Raw genomic sequence first — 24,653 nt, 5'->3', positions numbered from 1 at the left:
TAACATTCTAAAGAACACAAAAGTTTTAAATGAAAACAAATTCAGTTTCGATCTCAAAGGCAAGGACCAAATCATCCACTTCTTTTCACAATTTCGCTAAAAGTTTTTTCTGTCGGCTTCAGCAACTCATAAACTAAGCCTCCGACGATTGCTCCAATGATCGGCCCGAAGATATATGCCCAAATTCCTTTGAACGTCAACTTCACGATAGCCGGTCCAAGACTTCTAGCCGGATTCATAGATGCTCCTGAAATTGGCCTAAAAATTATATCAGTTAAGTTCCTTATATATTTCCCAAAATATTAAATGTATTTCATTTTAGAATAAAGAATTACCCTCCCACAAAAACGTTTAACATAATGGTCATTCCAACTACAATCCCTCCATGTTTCTTTACCTGCAATTTAAAATCAACATTATTAGTAAAAACATAATAGGTAATCATAGTTTGATATGATAAAAGAAACATAAAACAAATTATCAAACATGCATTAAACACATTTGATTGTCAAAATAAAGACAATTATTCCATTTTAATTATCTAAAAAACTAAATGCAACAAGTGTTTAATTACAAGATCTTTCATAAGAAAACGTACCGCCCTCTCATCGTTGCTCGCACCCGAGATAACAAACATAAGGATAAACGTAATGATGATTTCGACAACAAACGATTGCCAAGGCGAACCAGCCGGTATGGTTCCAAAAAATGCTTCCGGTGTCACATTCATAATCAACGACAACGTTCCACTTGCAAGAATCGACCCTAAAAGTTGGGCAAGTATATACAACGCCACCTTCATTAAAAGTTAAAAATATTACATCAACATAAAACTTAATGAACCAACTATATAAAAGAATATTTACATTGATACATTTACATACCTCTTTAAATGGACACAATCCCAAAAGAGATAAAGTAATGGTGACCGCGGGGTTAAAATGTGCACCGGATACATGCCCGACGGTGTAGATCATCGCCATAACGATTAAGCCCCATGTTACGCACACTCCGGGAAACGTTACCTTGCCGTAGAGGTTATTAACAGCCACTGATCCACAACCAGCAAATATAACACAAAATGTGCCAATAAATTCTGCTAGCATCTACACACACAAGGTATGGATTAGAAACCATTTCATATACACTTCACATGCAAATTGCAATATTGTTACATATTATATGTATTATATAACATATGCATGTATTAATATATACCTTTTGAGCTATATGGATTTTGGGATTTGTGGAGACGATATTATTTTTGTTGCCTTTTTCCATGTTGGAAAGTTTCGAGTCTACTACTTCAATCATCTTCGGGTGATCGTTCAAAACTAAACGAGATTAAGGTTCACAATTTAAGGTTTTGCTATGTGAAGGATTGTCTTATATAGAGGAAGAATATCAGCTATATTTTATTTTCCATTTTTGAATTTTGAAAGTTGATATCTTATCCACAATATGCTTATCAAATCAAAAGTTTGTTGTGATTTAAATACTGATATTTCGATTATTAATCAACTTGTGTTTGGCAAGTCATAAACTTTTGATTTGTTAAATTGCATTAATAATATTCTTTTTTTTTCTTTATTGCGTACGGCACTTAAATAATATTCCAGGTATGGGTGGCCTTTTGACAAGCAATACACGGGTGACCTGCTTTGTTGTTTGATAAAAATGTATATTTTTTATAAATTCTTTGAGGCCTGAATTTGTTTACAAGTAACTAATAATATTGATTCATAGGAATCATGTGTGTTTTACTCTTTACGGTTTTGAATTTTGAATCGTCTTTCGACCTTATCTATTTCTTGACCAACAAATTTCTTTATTGTGATTTTCTCGTGATTTCAAGTGGTAAAAAATTGAAACGTAATTTGTGGTTATCTTATCTTTTTTGATTTGCATTCTATTTATTACTTTGGGTATATATGTGTTTTTTCATTTCTTTTTAACAATAGAAATAAGTTACAAAATAACCAAGTATCCACACTTAAGAAACAAGTACAAGAATAATCGTTAAATCCTATAAAAATAAATTGTATAGATCGTTACATACTTACATCAAAGTGTGACTTTCTACCGGATTTTGATACTTTTTACCATACCAGATTTCATATAACATCATTTTAATACTTTCCCAACCACTAGTGATTCAATTACACAAAAATGCAATACATCCTTTAATACAATGTTAAAGCCTAAAGTTATAACTTTTGATAATCTTTTTATCTTATCTATTTTCTTTTTCTCACGGGTGTCTTTCTTTTTTCATAAACTACAATGCATACCTTACTAAATTAATTTATAACTGTTGCATAACTATGTTTAATCAGGGCTGTCAAGCCAAATCCAAATTTTTAGTTTTATAGCATTTTTTCCTTCAAAGCCTCAGTTTAGATTTACGACGCGGTGTATCTACAAGCATACAATATATGGTATCGTCTTTTCCGAGGGAAGAAGAGAACATGAAGGCGGTAGAGACAAAGACTTAACACGTGGAAAAGAACATCGACATATGGGTTTAGCAATGTTGTGGGTACAAACTTTTGCTGCAAAATATACAAATCAACCATTGCAAATATATATAAACTTGAAATTTTATATATTTTTTTGTCTTAATATATAATCTATTCATAATGTAGTAAGAGGTAATGAGCTATATACTATAAATAAATAAAAGAAAATCATAGAATATGATTTTACATCATTGATGATCACCAAATAAGTTATATTTTAAAAATGCAACAAAAGTTATAAATTTTTTATCAAAGAGTTGTCTAGTAAACAAATTTTAAGATTATTAAATACTAGTCAAATGTCTAGAATTTTAATATTTACAACATCGATCCTTGTAGGCTTGTAGCCTTGAAAACCACGAGTCCAACACTTCAGAATTCAAACCATTTGAGAAATCCAAATATTCAAGATGGTAATTGTAAATGTAAGGAGGGTGAACTTGTCATTACTTTTTAAAGTTTTAAAATACACTAAATTATTATAATCATATCATAATAACATAAATACATAATTCAAATTCACATGAACAAAATAGATCCATCCTCATATCATTTTGACTGCAATCTGTTGCAAAGAGAAGCAAAAAAAAATATTAATTTTGATCATAATTAGACCCAAATCAGATTGATATTGTTGTAATATTATGCTGAAAAATCATATTAACCTAAAAATACATATATTTGTAATCAATAGTATGTTGAAGAATCAATTTGAATAATATACATATTTGTTTCATAAGATGTTTGGTGTGGATTTATTTGGTTTATTTACTTGTCGGTAACTTTAACGGTCGAAAAATCAGCTTTTAGCGCGAACCGACACGACAATTAGGGTCTATTTTAGAACAGCCTTTAAAGTAATAAAATACTCATACATAATATCTACCTACTATAATAAAGGAATCCTCTATATGCCAGGTGTCATTTCAGTATTCACCCAGTTTATTATTTTCCCGTTCACATATTTTAGGGTTTATTTTTATAACCTTAATTATCTAATTATCTAACTCACTGCCTCCAGCGGGTTTATTTTTCATTCTTCTATTTAGGGTTTACATTCTTCGATTTCTTTCAAAGCATTAGACAATCATCTCTATTCTTCATAAGGTATTTGATTTGCATTCACAATTCTTCTATTTCGATTTTATCTTAACGATAGCTTTAAACATGCATATGAAAGTTTATTGAAATTAACAACTTAGATATGAATGTTTAATGGGCATTTCAATTTTCAGAGTTGGCTACGACAGAAGTTAATACAAATTTTAATGAATCTGATTACTTATTATAATTTGAATTAACTATGTGAAGTTTCTCAAGACGACAGAAGGTAATTTTGTTTTCTTTTGTTTGCATTTCACATAACACACCATACCGTATACGCAGGCCTTGATGAAATTATTTGTATTTCATATGACATAACCAATTCAATCAAAAAATGTTACATGAATGCCCTTATATGTTTTTTATGCTTTATTTGTGGCTAAGAGTTTTGACGTGTGGGTCATTAGAACTTTGTGTGATTTGGTTAACGCACACACTAGCTTTTCAGCCCATATATTACAAATCTACAAAAAATGGAGAGTTTTGCAAAATAATGGGCATTGTACGACATGTGTCATCCCAATCAGTAATAGAGAGTTTTGCAAAAAAAGGTGTAGTGGTAAAAAGACTCAAAACTCTCCCGCAGTCATTAGACAATTATTATTTTTTTAATTATTTTTCTAATTTATTATTATCTAAATAGTATAAAATTATAAATAAAAAGATATAAATGTGGGACAAAATATTTGATTGGCTAGAAGAGATGAGGAGAGGCGTTTTGTGGATAACTCTCCATGCCAAAACTTACCTCATAACTTAAAGGAGGTGGTGTTCATAGAGTTTTAGGAGAATTTGAGGTGAAAAACGCCTCTATTACGAATGGTCTAATGAGATTGGACATCAAAGGGCGTTCTAACTGTGAAAGCGGTGTACTATGTTTCTAACTTGAGTTGGGAGGTTGTATAGTAATTTTACTTATATTTTGATACGATGATTATGTAACTGAACTTTTCTCATTTAATGTAACATGTCATTTCAATTATATTTAGATTATTCATAGAGTTATTAATTATATAATTTATATTGTTCAACCCGGGAAACACACGGGTACCTAAACTAGTAAGTTAATGTATAAAAAGAGGACAAGATAGCAAAACTTAGTCCTAGACGGTTCGTGTCGGGAAAATCGACACGAAAACGTTAAAAGTTGCTATTTTAAAGAAAATAATAACAAAAATGAAAAATAAAAGTATTTCTATAAAACAACTCCTAAAACTTAACTAATATATATATAACAAGTGTTTTCAAATATTTAAAATAAGATTTTATACGAAAATTTGGCCGGTTCTTTTGAAACGCAAAACCTGCAAAACAAACATAAATCGATTAAAACAAATTATATTTTGTTTCTAACTTGAGTTGGGAAGTTGTATAGTAATTTTACTTATATTTTGATACGATGATTATGTAACTGAACTTTTCTCATTTAATGTAACATGTCATTTCAATTATATTTAGATTATTCATAGAGTTATTAATTATATAATTTATATTGTTCAACCCGGGTAACACACGGGTACCTAAACTAGTAAGTTAATGTATAAAAAGAGGACAAGATAGCAAAACTTGGTCCTAGACGGTTCGTGTCGGGAAAATCGACACGAAAACGTTAAAAGTTGCTATTTTAAAGAAAATAATAACAAAAATGAAAAATAAAAGTATTTCTATAAAACAACTCCTAAAACTTAACTAATATATATATAACAAGTGTTTTCAAAGATTTAAAATAAGATTTTATACGAAAAGTTGGCCGGTTCTTTTGAAACGCAAAACCGGCAAAACAAACATAAATCGATTAAAACAAATTATAAATTATTATTATATTTTCTTAAAAACTTTCCAGCAACTGAAACTTTAATATCTTATTTTATTATCACTTATTTATTTATATATTTTTTTAATTATATAATAAATTAGTCATTAAGACGATTGTTAACGAAACCTGATTTGTACTAACTTGTTAATATTTAGATAGAGATTATGTGCTTGTATGCTTGTGTGGTCATTAGACTAAGATTAAATAAATAAATATTATTAACAAGTTAAATACAAACCAAATTTATATTTTTAACAAACGTGTACTAATATAGGACACAAGATTTTGGACAAAAGCTTCGACTGTGAGTTTCTCTACCCCTCGTTTTTAAATGGAATGTTTTTATAAATGCTTTTGAGGGAAAAACATATTTTTTTATTGATTTTATTAAAGTTTTTAAAGCATTTTATTTACAAATCATGTTAAAAGTGGGATGAGTCAAATTGGTTAGATAATTGTTAACCGAAATAGTAAGGACACATAAATGTTGGTAGATCTATCGGGGTGACGCCCGCCACTTCCAATCGCGTTGGGTTAAAAGTGAGAATATTTTTAGTTTGATATGTTTCGAGTTATCAATTTTGATAATCTTTGCTCGTTTGTAACAATTGAATTGTTTAAAAGATAAAATGCTATGTTTTCATGATAAATTTATTATTGTCGTATAATGGTCGAGAACCCTTATATCATGGGATTAAATATGTGTGTGTGTATATATAACTATTTTTGTATGATAAAGAGAACTCACCAACATTTGTGTTGACAAATGTTTTAATATGTTTTTCAGGTAAGTGATGGCTTCGAGACGAAATGGGAAAGGAGTTGGTGTTGTGTGCCTGTGTTTGAATATGTGTAAATCTGGGCATGTAATAAAAGCGTGTCTATGACACGTGTAAATGAACCATTTGAGTCCCTACCGTTACTTAACTTTGTTAAATTCGGGGTTTAATCGACATTTTACTTATATATATATACATTGTCACTCTGAGTCCTTAAACTTTCATAATTGGTCACATTGAGTCCCCTTCACCTTTTAACAAAAATAAATGAACTAGACTATTTTTTTAACAAAAATAAACAAACCGAACCACCTTTTCAACAAAAATTAACGAACTAAACTACTCTTTAACAAATATAAACAGACCAAACTAATTTTATTATCAAACTAAACGAATCAAATCATTTTTTTAACAAGTAGTTATTTTTTTAACAAAAATAAACGAATCAAACTACTTTTTTTAACAAAAATAAATTAACCGAACTTGTTTTTTTAATAAAATTAAACGAATCAAACTACATTTATAACAAATTTAAACAAACCGAACTTAATTTTTAAAAAAATAAACAAACCAAACTTATCTATTTTACAAAAATAAATGAATCGAAATATGTTTTTTTTACTAAACTAAACAAACCGAACAATTATTTTTAACAAGCACTTTATTTCATTTCGTTTAACTAAAATAAACGAATCCAACTACATTTTAACATAAAAAAAAAACGAATCAAACTTTTTTTCAACAAAATAAACAAACTGAACAATTATTTAAAAAAAAAAACTAACCGAACTACTTTTTTAATAAAAATAAATATAACAAAATACTTTTTTTAATACAAATAAACAAAAAGAATTACTTTTTTTTACTAAACTAAATGAACTGACCAATTCACTTTAACAAAAACAAATCTTTCGAACAACTTTATTTAAAGAATTAATAAATGAACCAAACTTATTTTTAACAAAAAAAAAAGATCGAACTACCTTTTTTTAACAAAAATAAATGAACCATTTTTTAAACAAAAATAAAAAATATCAAACTTATTTTTATAAAAAATATCGTCGTAAATTATGCGTTTAGTTTAGTAAAAAAGTAGTTCGTTTATTTTTGTTAAAAAGGTAATTTGGTTCGTTTATTTTTGTTAAAAAATAGTTTGGTTCGTTTATTTTTGTTAAAACAAGTTTGGTTTATTTATTTTTGTTAAAAATATTAATTCTGTTCGTTTATTTTTATTAAAAAAAGTTTGGTTATTTTATTTTTGTTAAAAAAAAGTTCTGTTCATTTTTTCCTAATTTGTAATCTTTTGCCCTTTTTCCTTCCTAGGGTTCTAACCAACTCCCACCGGAAAACTCATGGCCAATAACAGAAAACGCCACCGTCGTGATCCATCACCATCACCACCTCCATACTCAAGCCCAGATCCAAACCACCATCAAACCCACCCAGATTCACCACCTGCTAACCCACCCGTTTTCGCTTCATACACCGAAACCCCCAATTTACCCATCAAAGTCAAAACCCTCTGCGAAATCGTGGCAAACACACCTTCCTTACAAATCGATCGATCTTTAGACGAAACCGGCATAAGGGTTTCAACCGAAGACGTCGAAGACGTCCTTAAACTATCCTACGCACACCCGGCTGCCGCCGTTAAGTTTTTCCGGTGGTCTGGGTATCAATTGAAAGATAGACACAGTCCGTACGCTTGGAATTTGATAATTGATATGTTGGGTAAGCATTGCTTGTTTGATGCAATGTGGGATGCGATTAAGTCAATGAAGAATGAAGGGTTACTTTCATTAGCCACATTTGCTTCGGTTTTCGGTAGTTATGTGATCGCGGGTAAGGTTAATGACGCGTTGCTAGCGTTCGAGGTTATGGAACAGTACGGATGTCCCGCGAATATTGTCGCGTTGAACTCGCTGTTTAGCGCGATTTGCAGAGACGGGAAAACGGTTGATGCTAAGGGTTTTTTGAAGTTTGTTAGGAAGAAGATTAAACCGGATGCGGATACGTACGCGATATTGTTGGAGGGGTGGGAGAAAGAGCAGGACGTGGTTAATGCTCGTGAGACGTTCGATGAGATGGTGTATGAAATTGGATGGGATCCGAATAATTTCCCGGCTTATGATTCGTTTTTGAATACGTTGCTTAAGGGTTCGGATGGGTTGCATGAGGCGATGAAGGTTTTTGAGGCTTTGAAGGTTAAAGGGTGTTATCCGGGGATTAGGTTTTTTAAAGACGCGATAAATGAGTGTGCGATGGTTAGTGATGTAAAGGCGGGCAAACTGTTGTGGGATTCGATGAGTGTGCTAGGTGATTGTAAACCGGATCTTGAGATGTATAATTCGATGATTTATTTGTGTTCGTTTGATGGGGAGGTTGATTTAGCTAGAAGTATGTTAGACGAGATGGTGTTTAACGGGGTGTTTCCCGATTCGCAAACCTATAATGTTTTGTTTCAGTATTTGGTAAAGGGGAAGAAGGTAAGAGAAGCTCAACAGATATTTACGGAGATGGTTAAAAACGAGTTTGTGCCAGCACACACGGGTTGTTGTTTGGCGGTTGGACTGTTTATTGAGGGCGGGGATCCGTATACGGCTATTAAAGTTTGGAAATGTTTGATTGAGAATTATGATTTTGACCTTGAGGAAACGGGGAATATTTTGGTTGGTGGGTTGCGTGATCTTAATCGTGTTCCTGAGGCGGTTAAGTATGCATATGATATGTTGGACCGAGGGCTTAAGTTTAGCGCTGTCACCTTGGCGAGATTGAGGCAGGGGCTTGCGAAAGCTGGAAAGGGTGCGGTTTATGATGACCTTTTGAAGAAATGGGAGCTTCAAACAGTTAGTTGTTCATGAGGTTTTGTTATATGATTGTTTGTGGATCAAGATAAGGTTTTGTCTTTACAAGATGTTATATGCAAAGTATGCATATGATGGAAAAATGTTGGGTGTTTATTAAGTTTGAGGATATTTAACTTTAGCCCTAGATTTAGTCTTGTATGGAGAATACATGTCTTGTTGGAATGAAATCTGCAGTTGACTTGAAGCCCAGACTGCTTGATTCTTATACCAGTGTTCTGTTCTGTTCTGTTTGTTTGTTTGTATACAATAACAATGGTTAGGATGTTAGATAAACAAGTACAAAATGTATATGAATAGTTCACAAATGGATGCTTGTTTCGTTCACCTGTGTAATTCTGCCTCAACTCTATATCAGTGCGAGGCTTCTTTTCTTTCGACTGTTTTTTCTATTTTTCATATGATTATACGAGTGTTTAGATGTCAATCGAATGTCTACTTGTTCTGTAGTTAATAGATAAACGGCATTTACATTTATAATTGTTCTCTACAAGTTTCCATATTTTGAAAACGAGTTATTACATTTTTTGTTCGAAGCATTTTTCCATGTAGCAATACACTTACCCGACTACATAGACTTCACAAACTTTGAAGAAAACGCACTTTTCGTTGCAACATGTAAAATTTAGTGATCACTTCAATGATGTATAGACCATTGGATATGAAAGATGGTTTTTCTACGATCAATTTTACAAGATTGAGTATACTGTCCGAGTTATCTACTATCACGTTATTAATGTAGTAGTGAGGTTTATGCACAAGTTTATTTTTCTCATTGGGGTCGAAATCCCCATACTAGAGCAATCTAAATGTTACCAATGTTAAAATGTAGGTCAAGCTCTTCGATTTGCTATGACCCTTTGCTTCTTTTTTTCATTAGAGCTTATAACGATACATTTATGATCCTATAATGTTAAACTTAAGTATTAGTAAAACACGAAATCAAATTACTTGAAAAATACACGAAGACTATTAGTTGTTTTTTTTTCTAATAAGATACATGTTTTTTCAACATAGTCAAACAATAACGAAATTAACTAACATTATACACAAGTGTTCTTAAATGAGAAACCCAATATGTATATTGTATTTCCAACTAGTGTCAAAGAAATTTCAACTTTGAACCGCTAATCGACCGGTTGCTTGTTCCAAGTTTTCTTTTCGACTTTGTCGAATCATTATTTTCAATTGGAAGAGGAACGAACCATATTCATTGAAGCCAATATTGTGTTAAAGAGATTCCAAACACACATAATTCTTGGCAATCACAACAACTAATTAACGTTAATGGATAAAACTAATGTGTCATGATCTGAAAATATACTTTTATATGATTTCGTGTTTTACTTATATTAAAGAGTTTAAGGTGGGGGAGTCCTAATCTACTAAAAATCCACTTTTATACTACAAATAAAAAAGGTTAACTGAAAATTGTCGTGACATAACATGAAAGGATATGATATCACCATTGTGGAAGAAATGAACATTATATATTTAATTTCTTATAAGTTCACACAAGTTGCTGGAATAGCTCAGTTGGTTAGAGCGTGTGGCTGTTAACCACAAGGTCGGAGGTTCAAGCCCTCCTTCTAGCGGTTTTGCTATTTCTAAATTTGTTTTTCTTTTTAAAAATATGATTCTTAAGTGCTATTAAAAATATGATTCTTAAGTGCTATTTCAGATTCTTAAGTGCTATTAAAAATATGATTCTTAAGTGCTATTTCAGTTACAAATGCTAACACTTACCTAATTAGTTCAGACACATATGCTCCCATGTAGACATCACCAGACCAAAACCGCTTGATCTGTTGTCGAAGTGCACCCAATCTGTTTTGTTTGCGAGTCAACTTGTGAAATCTGCAGACAATTACAGTGATAGATTGTAATGAAAAGAACGAAATAAAATTATATGATTCTTAAGTGCTATTAAAAATATGATTCTTAAGTGCTATTTCAGTTACAAATGCTAACACTTACCTAATTAGTTCAGACACTGAAGAAACACTAACCAGACCCCTGACAGATTACTGGTAACCTGGGGGTTGGATAGCTGTTTCCCACGAGGGGTTAGACCCTTGGAAGATGGTTCTTCTGATAACCTGCAAAACAGACACCGTGAGCTCGTCACTGAGAAGGGGGGGGTTCCTCCTTGTGACCACCCTCCGGCGTGAGAATCAGACTAGATTGCTCTTTAAATATAAAAGTATATTAAGAGATTGCTAGAGCAGATATCAGGTATAATATGATGATAATGTAGTAAGATATATGATAATGTAATGTAATAATGTGTTTAGATGATCATACCATTTGGGGTATTTATAGCCGAAGGTAGGTTTCCAAGGAGGTATGGCCGGCTGCTACAGTGTTCCTGTTCATCAACAGTAGCCTACGCACGTGCCCTGCTGGTAGTTGGTGGGTAGGCAGCGGCTGATAATGACCAGGCCTGCTGTGTACTATTCCCTTTCCACCAACTGCCGGCTACGCACGTGGTATGACAGTAGTTGGTGAGTAGGCAGCGGCTAATAGTGATACAGTACAGGATCATGCTGCTCGCCATACTGTATCAGTGAGCTGTCGTATCTCTGATCAGATCTTTCGCCCATACCTCGTCAGGTACAGTAAAAGATCCTTCAGTATACGGACTGGCTTATTTGGGCGGGAGTATTCCCCCTCCCGCCTCTGTGCGGGATTGCTCCCGGCTTGGCTCATTCCTTCAGGTGACACTGAATGATCGAGAGCTAAGTGCCTTGTGCGTGTAGCCATGCTGCGCGGGTGGCCTTCCCTAATGGCTTGTATCCGAGGCTGCGGGGACAGGCGGAGTCCTTCACCATTGGGAGGCATTTCCTGCGGGACCAGCTTGCGTACTGCGCGTAAGGACGTCACGTCTCTGAGCATGGTTGGTTCTGCGGATCCAGTTGGTCTCTGCGCAGACTTCCCTGTTTAAGGTGAGTCTTGCGGGTCCAACTGGGCTCTGCTGGGACCTACCTCTTCAAGTCCCCCCAGTCCAATGTTCTTCTCATGAGTGTTTAATAAAGTGAGGTGAACTTTTGGACTTGAGCAAAGGGTTTTGAAAAGGGTTTTGTAAGGTTTTCCATGGGGATTCTTTCCGCGGAAGTCCTTGTCACTTGCAGAAATGCCCGAGTTTCCTGCTTGGTCTTTGGGTATGATGCGGGTAGGTCTGTAACCTCCTCGCAAGTCAGGAGCATTGAGTCCCAGTTGTATGGATTTTCCATGAGGTTTTGGTAGTTTTGAACATAGTGATCAATTATGTTAAGACCACCAATTCCATCCTGGAGCTTCAAACAACGTAGTTCTCGACGTTCCCGCTATGCGGGGATGTTATTTCCGTTTCCGCAAGCATTGCCCAGAAGATCCTTCTTGGTTTCAATTCCCAGCGGAGCGCTAGGTATGTGAAGGGTTTTGCCTTAACACTGTACCTGCGCTCGTCTTACGGTTACTTTACTTCCAAGGTATTCCTGACGTCAATTCCCTGCGGGTGCTAGGTATGTGAAGGGTTTTGCCTGAACACTGTACCCGCAGCCGTCTTATAGTTACTTGGTTGCCAAGGTACTTGGCTTCAATTCTCTGCGGGTGCTCGGTATGTGAAGGGTTTTGCCTTTACACTGTACCCGCAGCCGTCTTACGGTTACTTGTTTGCCAAGGTTTATTTGGCTTCAATTCCCTGCGGGTGCTAGGTATGTGAAGGGTTTTGCCTTTACACTGTACCCGCAGCCGTCTTACGGTTACTTGTTTGCCAAGGGGTAAAGGGGTATTTTCCCGCTTACTTTTTAATATTTTCGAATTTTGAATTTTGAAATTCGAAGAGTTGGTGAAAAGATCAGAACAGTCCAAACCTCTGAAACGTCGTGCGACGGTTTCTTCTGACTGTGTCAGGACGTGCAGGAAGTTATGGTGACGTGACAGAACATGGTCATTCCAGTCGCTTTTTCAGGCGCGTGGGCGCGATTTTTCGGGCGCGTGGCCGCGAAATTACTGGCACACGTCTTTTCAACAGCTGTTGCCAGCTTGCTTTTTGCCACGTGTCATAGTTTCATTGCACATTCGATTTCTCTCTCCTCCGCATTAAATTCACCGCATTAATTGCGATTACTATATAAAGGGGGAGAGGGTTATTTGTAATTCACACTTTTCACTCTTCTCTTCATCTTTAAGGCGATTTCCGGCGAATACTCCTTTATTCAATCGAGCATTCTCTCGAAATCGTTCTCTTCTTCCTCTGCAAGATGTCTTCTCGTGATGCTGAAGCTATAGCTGACGACAGGGGTACTGCTGGCGAGTGCCAGTGTGCTCTGCCCGGCGATCAGTACCGGTACGTTGTCAGGAAGTTCATGCTCGATCATCTCGAGCCTGAGTTTCCTGAATCCCACCAGACCGTGTACGATGCCCCCCCAGGCAAGATCGGGGTTTATGCTGCATTTTTTGTCTATGGGAATCTTAGATTCCCATTGACAAAATTTGTTTACCGTGTCCTTGAGAGGCACGGTGTTCATTTGACCGAGCTGCACCCCATGGCGATCGCCAAGATTCGCCATTTTGAGTGGGTGTGCCGGATTTTGGGCATCGAGCCCCATGTGGACCGCCTGATGACCTTCTATACCTGGAGGTGCATCCAGGGGTGGTACACCTTGACGACCCGTATTAAGGGTCTGAAGATTTGCGACACCGAGCGCAGTCTTCGCGCGTGGAAGCAGGAATTCTTCTACATTTCTGCCCGCGCCATCCCCCTTGCCATGAAGTTTAAAAATGGCCAAGCGATACCGAGCCTTCACGCCCCCAACTACCAGGAGGCGGAATGGTTTTCGAAGATATCCCGGATCCAATCTCCGGTTTACCGGTTTGCGGAGTCCGGGATGGTCATGTTAGGGATGAGCCGGGTGTGGAAGGATGCGTCTCAGGTTCCCATCCTTCTCGAATACGGTTTGAACTCTATTCCCTATGGTATGTCTTGTCTTTCTTTTTGATACGCGTTTGTCTTCTAACTGTTTATTCTTTCAGAGGGAAATTATTTGGAGTCGCTTCTGTACCCGCGGGAAACCGACGGTCCTGCGCGGATGGGTACTCGTGCTCTGGACGAGGGCGAGTTGCCCATCCTGGAGCAAACGGCGGATCGGTTTGTGGAGGTCTATCAGCTGGGCCACGAGATCCTGAGCCACCGGCGGCCAGGTAAGGCGATATTCTTTCCTCAATCCCTCAATGCTGTACCCGCTGCTGGAATTCCTGACCCGTCTTCTTCTGAGGAATCCTCAGATGCTCCTCCGTTGGTGCGGAAGAAGAAGGCTGCTGCCGGCGTGAAGGGGAAGGAGAAGGCCTCCACAGCTGATCCAGTGGTTTTATCTGACTCGGAGTCAGATAGTGAAGAAGTGGCGGGGAAGCCCGGTGGTGAGAAGACCACTGCTCCGGAGGCTACGACCGTTACCTCCGGAGAACCAACGAAGACGACGGTGACCGGTACCAAGAGGCCGGCTCCATCGGGTTCCTCCCCGCCCGTCCGTACGTTCAGGGTCAAGAAAACCCGTAAGTACAATCATAATGTCTGTAGATTTATCACTTCATAAATTTATCCAACACTCTCCTCTTTGTGCAGGCGTGGATGTTGACGTATTCCGGGGTGAAGCGCAGAGGAGTACCCTTCCGCCAATGACGGTAGGCTTGGTCAGCCTACCTGAGGCGTCGACCCAGGTGACCGCGCCTGCTTCCGCTGGTTCAGTTGCTCCTGAGCAGACTGTTCCAGCTGAGATGACGTCCCCGCCGGGCGTGAGTGCGATTTTTACAGCATCCTTCACAGAGCCGGCGGTTACTGCTGCTGCTGACTACGAGGCGGCGACCACGGCGGCGACCACAACGGCGACCACGGCGGCTGCCACCATGCCCGCGCCACCGGCACCGATGGCCGGATCATCAGGTACGCGCAGGGCTTCCCGCCGATCTTTGCCACCTTCCCGTCTGCCTGACCTGTTGGATGGATTTCCTTTAGGTTCAGGTGATGGGTTTGGCGGCTATCGGCCTGTCATTGACCCTACAGGTGCGTGGGGTTCCTTTCTTTTTTCCCTTGTTTTTTATCATCTTTTCCTTACTGCCTTTGTTTCTTTTGCAGTGTCGGATTCCAATGAAGTGTATGTTCCGCGATGGAACATACGCCGAGGAACAACCCTTCGTACCCCTGTGGAGTGCGTGGACTGGGCTCGCCACGCTGCTCCTCATGGTGCGTTGGGGGAAGCCATGGCTAGCTACCAGGAGGGTAGGCTAACCAATGAGCTTCGGGTTCTCCAAGCCCGGATGCAGCCGCGCGTCGAGCTGCTTTGTCGTGAAAACGACAAGTTGAAAGCAGCTCGCGCCAAGGACGTATCTGAGGCGCGTGCTCTTCGGGAGGAGAACCAACAGCTGGCGGCAGCTGCCGCCGACAAGGAGAAGGCCTTCAAGGCCCTTGAGGTTGAAGTTCAGGCACGACTCGAGGCCCGCTCCAAGGCTGCCCAAGCTGTGAATGAACAGCTTCGGCTGGCCATGGAGACTGCGCGAAACGCAACCGAGAGGGCTGCCAAGGCTGAAGCCGTTGCTGAGCCTTTGCGTGTGGAGAATGAGGAGCTCAAGGCCAAATTAGAGGCTCTCCAACGCGCTCATGATGCCTTGGCAATGGAAGATGCCAAGAAACTCCAGGAAATCCTGGACCAGAGGGGGGTGCTTGACCACACCGAGCGGAAACTTAAGGGCGTCGAAGAGGCTGCCGCAAAGGAAGTTTTACTTGCCAACCTTAACAAGAGCGAAGCCGAACGCGCCCATAACGAAGCTCAAGCTGCCCTCCAATGGCTTCTTCGAGAAGCGTTGCCTCAGGTATGTTTAGTTTTATCTTCACGCTTTTCTTTTGTAAGAAAAGGTTCTAATACTTGTGTTTTCTTTGTAGGTTGTGCGTCGGGTCTTTTCAGAGACCTCTTACGATGATGCTATGACCGCAGCCCTCAACGCTTCTCATGAGGATGGGGAAAAGGCCGGCTTCCTGCTTGGTCTAGGGTTTGTTGAGAAAGGCGTCCCGCCTTCCAACTTCCCTTTGTTCGATGTGGATACCGAAGCCATTTATGACCAAGCATTGAACCAATACGCCACCTTCCCGCATCCAGTGGTGGAAAAGGTGGACGAAGTAGCTGCTGCTGATGATGGGTTAGCTGTCCTCAAAGCGTTCCTCGAACCACCCCGTTCTTCTGACGGAGCGGGTCCAAGTGGAAGCGGCCCTGAAGCTTGATCCTGAAGATCCCTTCCCATTGCTAAGACTTGTATAGTTTTATTCTTTTAGGCGGGTAGTTACCCGGCCATTCTTGTAATATATTCTTGAAATATTAATCTTTTTGCGTATAAGATTGTTATTTCCTTCTTTGGGTTCCTTGCTTTATAAACTTATGACTTGCATACTTAGTTTAAATTAGCAATTTTCCAAGTGTTTAGAATAAGAACCTTTGAACGTGGTTGATAATGGGTTAAAGTTTCGCTTCCTCCTTCGTGATTGTGCGGGTAGAACCGTCACTTGCACTTGGTAGGATGGCTAAACTTTAACCTTCATCTGACCTGCGTGTAGGTTTTCCTTTTCGAAATTTCTAAGGCATTAAGATAAGTTAACCTTTGAACGTGGTTGATAACAGGAAGTCTTGCTTCCTCTTTCGTGATTGTGCGGGTAGAACCGTCACTTGCACTTAGTAGGATGGCAAAACTTTACCCTTATCTGACCTGCGTGTAGGTTTTTCTCACCTTTTGAGGATAAGTTAACCTTTGAACGTGGTTGATAACAGGAAGTCTTGCTTCCTCTTTCGTGATTGTGCGGGTAGAACCGTCACTTGCACTTAGTAGGATGGCAAAACTTTACCCTTATCTGACCTGCGTGTAGGTTTTTCTCACCTTTTGAGGATAAGTTAACCTTTGAACGTGGTTGATAACAGGAAGTCTTGCTTCCTCTTTCGTGATTGTGCGAGTAGGACCGTCACTTGCACTTAGTAGGATGGCAAAACTTTACCCTTATCTGACCTGCGTGTAGGTTTTTCTCACCTTTTGAGGATAAGTTAACCTTTGAACGTGGTTGATAACAGGAAGTCTTGCTTCCTCTTTCGTGATTGTGCGGGTAGAACCGTCACTTGCACTTAGTAGGATGGCAAAACTTTACCCTTATCTTACCTGCGTGTAGGTTTTCCTTATCCTTTTTAAGAATTTTGTTTTGAACCGTTCGACGCGCGGTTGTCGATAGGTTAGTGTTCGGTTTCCTTTCATGATTCATGCGGATAGACTGGCACTTTCATTTAATGGGATAATTGAACTCTTCCCCTTCAACTGACCTGCGTGAAGGTTTGTCAAGTTATTGGGTTCGTGCGGGTAGGACCGCCTTCCCACGCAACGACTTCACGTAATGTGAACGCCGTCACCAGTGTTGCATAGTTTAACCGTTCGACGCGCGGTTGTTGATAGGTTATTATTCAGTTTCCTTTAATGATTCATGCGGATAGACCGGCACTTTCATTTTTGGGTGCTGAACTTTTTCCCAAACTGACCTGCGTGAAGGTTTGTCACGTTATTGGGTTCGTGCGGGTAGGACCTCCTTCCCATGCAATGACTTCACGTAATTATGCGGTGAAAACCGGCATATTAGTGTTCAGAAAAGTATGAATGTAAAATCATCAGCTTCGATGTTCTTAAAGAGAATCATTTCCATTAGAAGTGGCTCTTGGCCTTTTCTTTACAAATTGGAATTGATTTACATGCAGACTGTGTAAATGAGCTCCCTTCCATGTTGGGATGGGAGTGCCATCGAGCCGATACGCACCTGGTTCGGGATCTCGTTCTTTACGCAGCATGTAGTCTCGATTTTGAAGCTGGAATTGATTCGTGTCTTCCCCAGCTGAGGTTCTATACGCACCCGCCTGCTCAGCCTTTATTGTGCCACGAGGTGCGCGAGCGTCCCATCTCTGACAAATGCTTCGACCATGTCCTTTACGTCTATGCATTCTTCAGTGTTGTGGCCTTTTGTCTTGTGGAAGTCACAGTATTTGCTCCGATCAGCATCGTGACGATGTCGGATTATTGGAGGCTTTGGCCATGGGAGCTCTTCAGTGGCGAATATCTCAGTGACGCTTTTGGTGAGTGGCGTCCATCTGGAGTTCCGGTGCGACTGTACATTATCCCTTCCGCCCACTCGATGTTGCAAGCCGGATGAGGTGTCAAAGTTTACCCTTGACTGCCAAATGCCTAGCTTTCGCTTTTTATTTAGTCTGGCGGTGAGGACGTTGTCTTCTCTCGTCTTCTGAGTGTAGAGGTTTGTGCTCTGTGGGAGATCTCTACCCAGTTGCTTCTCTGTTTCCGCATAGCGTTTTGCTGCTGTCATGATGCCATCCCATGTGGATGGCATGCCATCTTTACCCGTTAGGGTGCGGATGAGCTCTGGGTCATGTGCGCCCTGGATGAAGGCAGCGCGAACAAGATCTTCGCTGATATTGCCCAAACTTAGCTTCTTTGAGTTGAAGCGAGTGATGAAGTTTGGCAGAGATTCATCTTCCTCTCGTATGCATTTGAGGATTGTCCATTGCTCCTCGGTATACTTCCGTTGCTGGCTGAAGTGTTGGCTAAACTTCTGTTGGAAGTCTGCCCAGTCGTAGATGTGGTTGACCGGTAGACGATCAAACCAAGCTCTAGAAGCCCCAACAAGCGTCATTTGGAACATGTAGCACCACGTGGGTTCCGTCCAATTGCTAACGGTTGCCCCCGCTATGAACCTGTTCAAATGATCGTCTGGATCAGATAAACCGTCATATGTGCCTATGTTAGGCATTTGTTTGGCACTCTTTGGGGCGATTGCTTCCGCAATGTCCCTTGCAAACTTGGACGTTCCTGCATTCGCAACGTTTGGTCTGAACGTTTTGGAGAAGTCTCGTGGACTTCCACCTGTGCTTTTTGGTTTGAAGGCTTGTCCAAAATGCCTTTTCGGTTGGGATTCCGTTTCCTTACGCTTCCCTTTTGCCCTATGGCGAGGGTTCGCGTCGGAGTCGGATTCCTCCGAGTCATCCTCCCAGTATTCGAATTCGTCGGCCTGTTGCACGGAACGCAAGCGTTCGTCCAACTCAGCCTGGAATTCCTTTTGTCGTGCCTCCGCCCATGCCTTAACTTCATCGAGAGTCTGGCGGGGGAGTCTTCGTTTCTCAAACTGGGTATCGGTGGATCCCAGTAGGCGATCATTTACTGCACTTGCCCCAACTTTGGTAAGTGGGGTAGTGTTCGTAAAATTTACTTCACTTGCCCCGGCTTCGGTAGCCGGGGTAGTGTTCGTAAAAACTGTGTTGCCGGTATTCCCCCCAGTAGCTGGGGTTGTGGTTACCGGAATTTCTCTAACCATCTCTGTAAAAGTTTGAAAAAACTGGAGAAAATTGTAGTTCTAGCTTTATGCACGGATGGCGCCAATGAAGAAACACTAACCAGACCCCTGACAGATTACTGGTAACCTGGGGGTTGGATAGCTGTTTCCCACGAGGGGTTAGACCCTTGGAAGATGGTTCTTCTGATAACCTGCAAAACAGACACCGTGAGCTCGTCACTGAGAAGGGGGGGGTTCCTCCTTGTGACCACCCTCCGGCGTGAGAATCAGACTAGATTGCTCTTTAAATATAAAAGTATATTAAGAGATTGCTAGAGCAGATATCAGGTATAATATGATGATAATGTAGTAAGATATATGATAATGTAATGTAATAATGTGTTTAGATGATCATACCATTTGGGGTATTTATAGCCGAAGGTAGGTTTCCAAGGAGGTATGGCCGGCTGCTACAGTGTTCCTGTTCATCAACAGTAGCCTACGCACGTGCCCTGCTGGTAGTTGGTGGGTAGGCAGCGGCTGATAATGACCAGGCCTGCTGTGTACTATTCCCTTTCCACCAACTGCCGGCTACGCACGTGGTATGACAGTAGTTGGTGAGTAGGCAGCGGCTAATAGTGATACAGTACAGGATCATGCTGCTCGCCATACTGTATCAGTGAGCTGTCGTATCTCTGATCAGATCTTTCGCCCATACCTCGTCAGGTACAGTAAAAGATCCTTCAGTATACGGACTGGCTTATTTGGGCGGGAGTATTCCCCCTCCCGCCTCTGTGCGGGATTGCTCCCGGCTTGGCTCATTCCTTCAGGTGACACTGAATGATCGAGAGCTAAGTGCCTTGTGCGTGTAGCCATGCTGCGCGGGTGGCCTTCCCTAATGGCTTGTATCCGAGGCTGCGGGGACAGGCGGAGTCCTTCACCATTGGGAGGCATTTCCTGCGGGACCAGCTTGCGTACTGCGCGTAAGGATGTCACGTCTCTGAGCATGGTTGGTTCTGCGGATCCAGTTGGTCTCTGCGCAGACTTCCCTGTTTAAGGTGAGTCTTGCGGGTCCAACTGGGCTCTGCTGGGACCTAATTAGTTCAGACACATATGCTCCCATGTAGACATCACCAGACCAAAACCGCTTGATCTGTTGTCGAAGTGCACCCAATCTGTTTTGTTTGCGAGTCAACTTGTGAAATCTGCAGACAATTACAGTGATAGATTGTAATGAAAAGAACGAAATAAAATTATTTCACCTCTGTGTAGCAAGTTTATTCCACAGCCTCTTTTTCACCAAAAAAATAATAATTAAAAATAATTTAATAGCATGTAAATCTATTTCTCCTTACCGGTGATGCTCATTGACCATACAGAATTGAGAATTAATCATCTGACGGAGAGTAATAATTGCCAAATTGACCGGCGGCGGCAATGGCTACAGGAGAAGATTGGGGGAATGAGAGAAGTATGCAATCCGTGAGATATATATATAATTCATCTGTGATGTTAACCGCTCCGATGAAGGAGGGAGACGTGGGGAAAGGAAAGGAAAGGAAAGGAACGGAGGGCGAGAACAAAATGGTAACCACTCAAAACCTCCCCTTCTAGAAGCATTTTTCAGACTTTACACGGTCCAGATTTTGTTTCAGCTTGATCCAACGGTGGTAATACATTTAATTGTTGGTTATAGTGACCGGGAACAATATAATATATAATTTTTAGCACAGTTCATGTATATTTTTAGGTATTAAGCATCTAATCAAATAACATGAGTTTCATTCGTAATCAAGTCGCATGGTATTTAAAGGAACCGAATTATCTACATCTTGTCGGCTATCAATAAGATGTAACAAATTACACGGAGAAAACAATGAAACTTTCGTTGGAGCAATTGGTTTGAGAAACAATCTATACGATCTTGGCAACATCCCTCATTAATCCCTTGTTAGCCTTACAAAAATCCATGTACTCCTGATAAGAAATAAACCCATCTCCATTAGTATCAATTTTACCCATCATACGTTGCACTTCTTCAGTTGACACAGATCCAAGTGTCTTCAAAGCTTCTCCAAGCTCTGTTGATGAGATCTGCCCGTCTCCATTTGTATCAAACCGCTTGAAGATTCTCTCAAGTTGCGCCTCATCTAGATCATCTGCCATCTCTGTTTCACAATCGAGCTTTCGGTCTTGTCTGATTTATGTGTGTGGAGATTTTGTTTTCGGTTGAAAAAAGTTAAGGATGATGCTGGCTTATAAAATGACAGTTTAGGGTCAAGTTTATGGATGGCCTTAAAGTTTGGACCGTAACAAAAAATGCACCACTAAATTGACCGAATAACAAGGGTTAAAAATTGTCCTTACACTTTTAAAGCTATTTATGATTTGTTTACTTGCTTTTTTTAATAACAAAATTAAGTTTAGATTGTTATAAAATAATATTTTGTTCTATTTATGATGTATTCATTGTCTAGGGTCCATTGCTCTTATATGACAGCAAAGGTTGCAGAAAATGAAGTGACATACAATTCAAAAGCATTGTAATTATTGAGTTGATACACGACAACAATCAAATCTATTATGATTTTGGTTTTATCCTTTTTTGAAACAATTTTACACCCACAAATGTCTTCAAAACATTTACATTTAAACTAAATTTTCCGCTCGTTCATCTTTTAACTTTTAAAAATCGATGCTAAATAACCCAAAAATGGTATATCACTTGTCATTATCGTATAACTAGTAGGATAACTAGCCAATTAGGCATAAAAGTTAGGAGAAAATAGCAATTATTAGCTCATAATTATGAAAAATGAAATGTGTTTATGAAAGTGATTAATATACATCCTGAACTTGCATATGTAATTAATTATGCAACAGCCTTGAGCAAAGCATTCGTGACAGCTTCGGTAGTCGGTAAAGCTGGAATCGCACCTCTTTCCGTAACAGTTATCGCACCACAAGCATTTGCGAAGCTAAGAGCTTCTCTTAACCGGTGTTCATCCTATAAATCATAACCGAGTTAATTACCATCTAATTAATATTTTGTTTCCTTAAAGCCATACCTTGAGCAATGACACATCAGCAGCAAGTTTTGATAATACTCCAGCTACAAAAGCATCTCCGGCACCTGTTGTATCCACAGGCTCCACCTTTAAACCTTTCACTCTTCCACTAAACTCCTATATAATTAACAAATTTCCCAATAAAAAATAAGTTACATAAATCGTTGCATAAATGATAAATTATTCAAACTATGCATATTACCTTAGTATAATATCTGCAGCCATCTGGTCCTTCGGTGACAAGTAGCAATTTAAGATTTGGATGGTATAATTTACGAACCACATTGTCATCATACGGATCTTCTCCATTTGTTAGAAAAACAATCTCCTCTTCACTTATCTAATTGTGGGCAATAATCAAAACCGTTAGAATATTGAAAGACGTTTCACCAGAAGTTAATTAGTTACCTTGATGATGTCAGCAGTATCCCAAATGCTCAAGATTCCTTCTCGGGCACTCTCGGCAGATGGCCATAAAGGAAGCCTTAGATTCGGGTCATAAGACAAAAGAACACCAGCTTCCTTTGCAGCTTTCGTTGCAGCAATATGAGCCGACTTGCATGGTTCAGTAATCAAACTTATGGAACCATAATGAAATATTTTGGCCTGCAAGAATAAGAAAAATAATATTAAAGCATGTGAACAAATTTAAAAAAAAAGCAAGGTCATATTGACTTACCTTTCTTATTAAATCAAGATCAAGTTCAGACTCCTCTAAAAGCATATCAGCACTAGGGTTTCTGTAAAACATAAATTCACGTTCACCGTTGTTTTTAAGTGTCACGAAAGCTAAAGCGGTACGCGCACCAGGGTCAAACCGCATTCCTTCATTATTCACATTATTTTGTTTTAAAATGTCTGCAAGCATGTACCCAAACTCATCTTCTCCAACCTGCCAATCAAATATATGAAATCAGTCAACAAGAAAACAGTCAACCAAATCATCACCTACTCTATCATTATTCACATTACCTTCCCAATGAAAGCAGATGAACCATCAAGGCGAGCAATGCCAACTGCAACATTTGCAGGTGCACCACCAGGTGCTTTTTTGAAGGCAGGGGCTTCGGCTAATGCAAGTCCATTAATTGTAGGGACGAAATCTATTAGCATTTCCCCAAAACAGACCACAAGCGAAGACTCATTGGTTTCGTGTGATCCCTGAACACTTGCAAGCACTTTTCCTGCAAGAAATCAAGCAAAGGAGCTAAACATAACTATGGTTTACAAGATCGATGCTTCAATTCTCTAATTAATCCGAAACAGGACGAACTAGTGCACATAATTTGATTCTTAATTGACACTAACAACTTGATGAAGCTACACCATTTAAGTCAAACTTAGTAATTCAAATGTAAAATTAAATAGATAAAATTGAAGTAGCATGCTTAAAGGAAACCTCATTTCAAATAAAAATAAAAGGATCCAATTACAATAAAGAAGCAGGTAAGCGGGCAACAAGCTGCTCCGCCACCCCCTTTTAAATGGCAAAACCGATCCTACTGAAAACAAACACGGAAATATTTGTTGGAAATCAGACCCAAAAACACGAACACGGAATTTGATCTCAAGTCTCAACCAAGATCGACTATTTTTGTTATTATCATTATTGACACACTTACAATGAAGCCTAACTCATGTATTTATACTAAAATAAACCATACTAATCCTAGTCAAACTAAACATAAAGTCAACACTAATTCTAACAAACTATTAATTAAATTCTAACTAACTAAACTGAACTGAACTGAACTGAACTAAACTAAACTAAACTAGTCACTTTAACCCCTTCAACTTTATTTTAACTCGTTTCAAGATTAACATTCAATGATATATAAGCCGTACCTGACCGTGCGCAAGGCGGAGAAGAAAACTGCAACGATCGATGAAGCGATGTTAAAAGGGAAGGTTTGACCGGAATATTAGAGGATCTGGAATGGGAAGTTGAGAAGCGAGTGGACCAAGAAGAGGGTTTAAAGTTAATGGAGCCAAAAGAGAGAGCAGATGGTTGAACCAAAGCCATACAACAAATTAAACAGCTGATAGATATATATATATATATATATATATATATGGTTGTCAGATATGGTTGTGGTATGAAAGTAAGAAGTTAAGAGAGATCTGAATTAATTTGTAGCAGCTAATGAAAAACTGAGATGAAGTT

The 24,653-nt window shown here is 39.1% G+C and overlaps 4 protein-coding genes and 1 non-coding gene across 6 annotated transcripts; 2 read left to right on the top strand and 3 right to left on the bottom strand.

Moving 5' to 3' along the window:
- Positions 1 to 1,560, bottom strand: LOC143622761 (putative aquaporin NIP-type). The gene is made up of 5 exons (XM_077093826.1): positions 1,219 to 1,560; positions 885 to 1,106; positions 599 to 796; positions 336 to 397; positions 1 to 258 (listed from the first exon to the last, which is right to left on the bottom strand). Exons 1-5 carry the CDS (start codon positions 1,312 to 1,314, stop codon positions 72 to 74), a joined length of 765 nt encoding a protein of 254 aa, XP_076949941.1. The 5' UTR covers positions 1,315 to 1,560; the 3' UTR covers positions 1 to 71.
- Positions 1,561 to 7,546: 5,986 nt separating this feature from the next.
- On the top strand, positions 7,547 to 9,269 carry LOC143622760 (pentatricopeptide repeat-containing protein At5g15010, mitochondrial-like). The gene is made up of 2 exons (XM_077093825.1): positions 7,547 to 9,080; positions 9,116 to 9,269. Exon 1 carries the CDS (start codon positions 7,571 to 7,573, stop codon positions 9,077 to 9,079), a length of 1,509 nt encoding a protein of 502 aa, XP_076949940.1. The 5' UTR covers positions 7,547 to 7,570; the 3' UTR covers position 9,080; positions 9,116 to 9,269.
- A 1,334-nt stretch (positions 9,270 to 10,603) lies between these two features.
- Positions 10,604 to 10,677, top strand: TRNAN-GUU (transfer RNA asparagine (anticodon GUU)). Its single transcript has one exon. It is a non-coding gene; the product is annotated as a tRNA-Asn (tRNA).
- A 10,512-nt stretch (positions 10,678 to 21,189) lies between these two features.
- Positions 21,190 to 21,819, bottom strand: LOC143622723 (polcalcin Syr v 3-like). Its single transcript, XM_077093786.1, has one exon. The coding sequence runs from the start codon at positions 21,585 to 21,587 to the stop codon at positions 21,336 to 21,338; it is 252 nt and encodes an 83-aa protein (XP_076949901.1). The 5' UTR covers positions 21,588 to 21,819; the 3' UTR covers positions 21,190 to 21,335.
- Positions 21,820 to 22,227: 408 nt separating this feature from the next.
- Positions 22,228 to 24,514, bottom strand: LOC143622758 (putative fructokinase-6, chloroplastic). Of its 2 annotated transcripts, none has more exons than XM_077093823.1 (7): positions 24,335 to 24,514; positions 23,462 to 23,673; positions 23,169 to 23,381; positions 22,898 to 23,095; positions 22,692 to 22,829; positions 22,490 to 22,606; positions 22,228 to 22,428 (listed from the first exon to the last, which is right to left on the bottom strand). In XM_077093823.1, the coding sequence occupies exons 1-7, from the start codon at positions 24,510 to 24,512 to the stop codon at positions 22,294 to 22,296; spliced, it is 1,191 nt and encodes a 396-aa protein (XP_076949938.1). In that variant the 5' UTR covers positions 24,513 to 24,514; the 3' UTR covers positions 22,228 to 22,293. The 2 variants fall into 2 exon arrangements, with proteins under 2 accessions (XP_076949938.1, XP_076949939.1); XM_077093824.1 differs by having other exon boundaries at positions 22,770 to 22,829.
- Positions 24,515 to 24,653: the final 139 nt, after the last annotated feature.

This window comes from Bidens hawaiensis, unplaced genomic scaffold (genome assembly GCF_021521415.1).
Source record: "Bidens hawaiensis isolate Kalapana, Puna unplaced genomic scaffold, B.hawaiensis_p1.1 tig00003241_1, whole genome shotgun sequence".
NCBI lineage: Eukaryota > Viridiplantae > Streptophyta > Magnoliopsida > Asterales > Asteraceae > Bidens > Bidens hawaiensis.
Note: the sequence above shows the minus strand (reverse complement) of the source record. Positions and strands in the feature narration are given on the sequence as shown.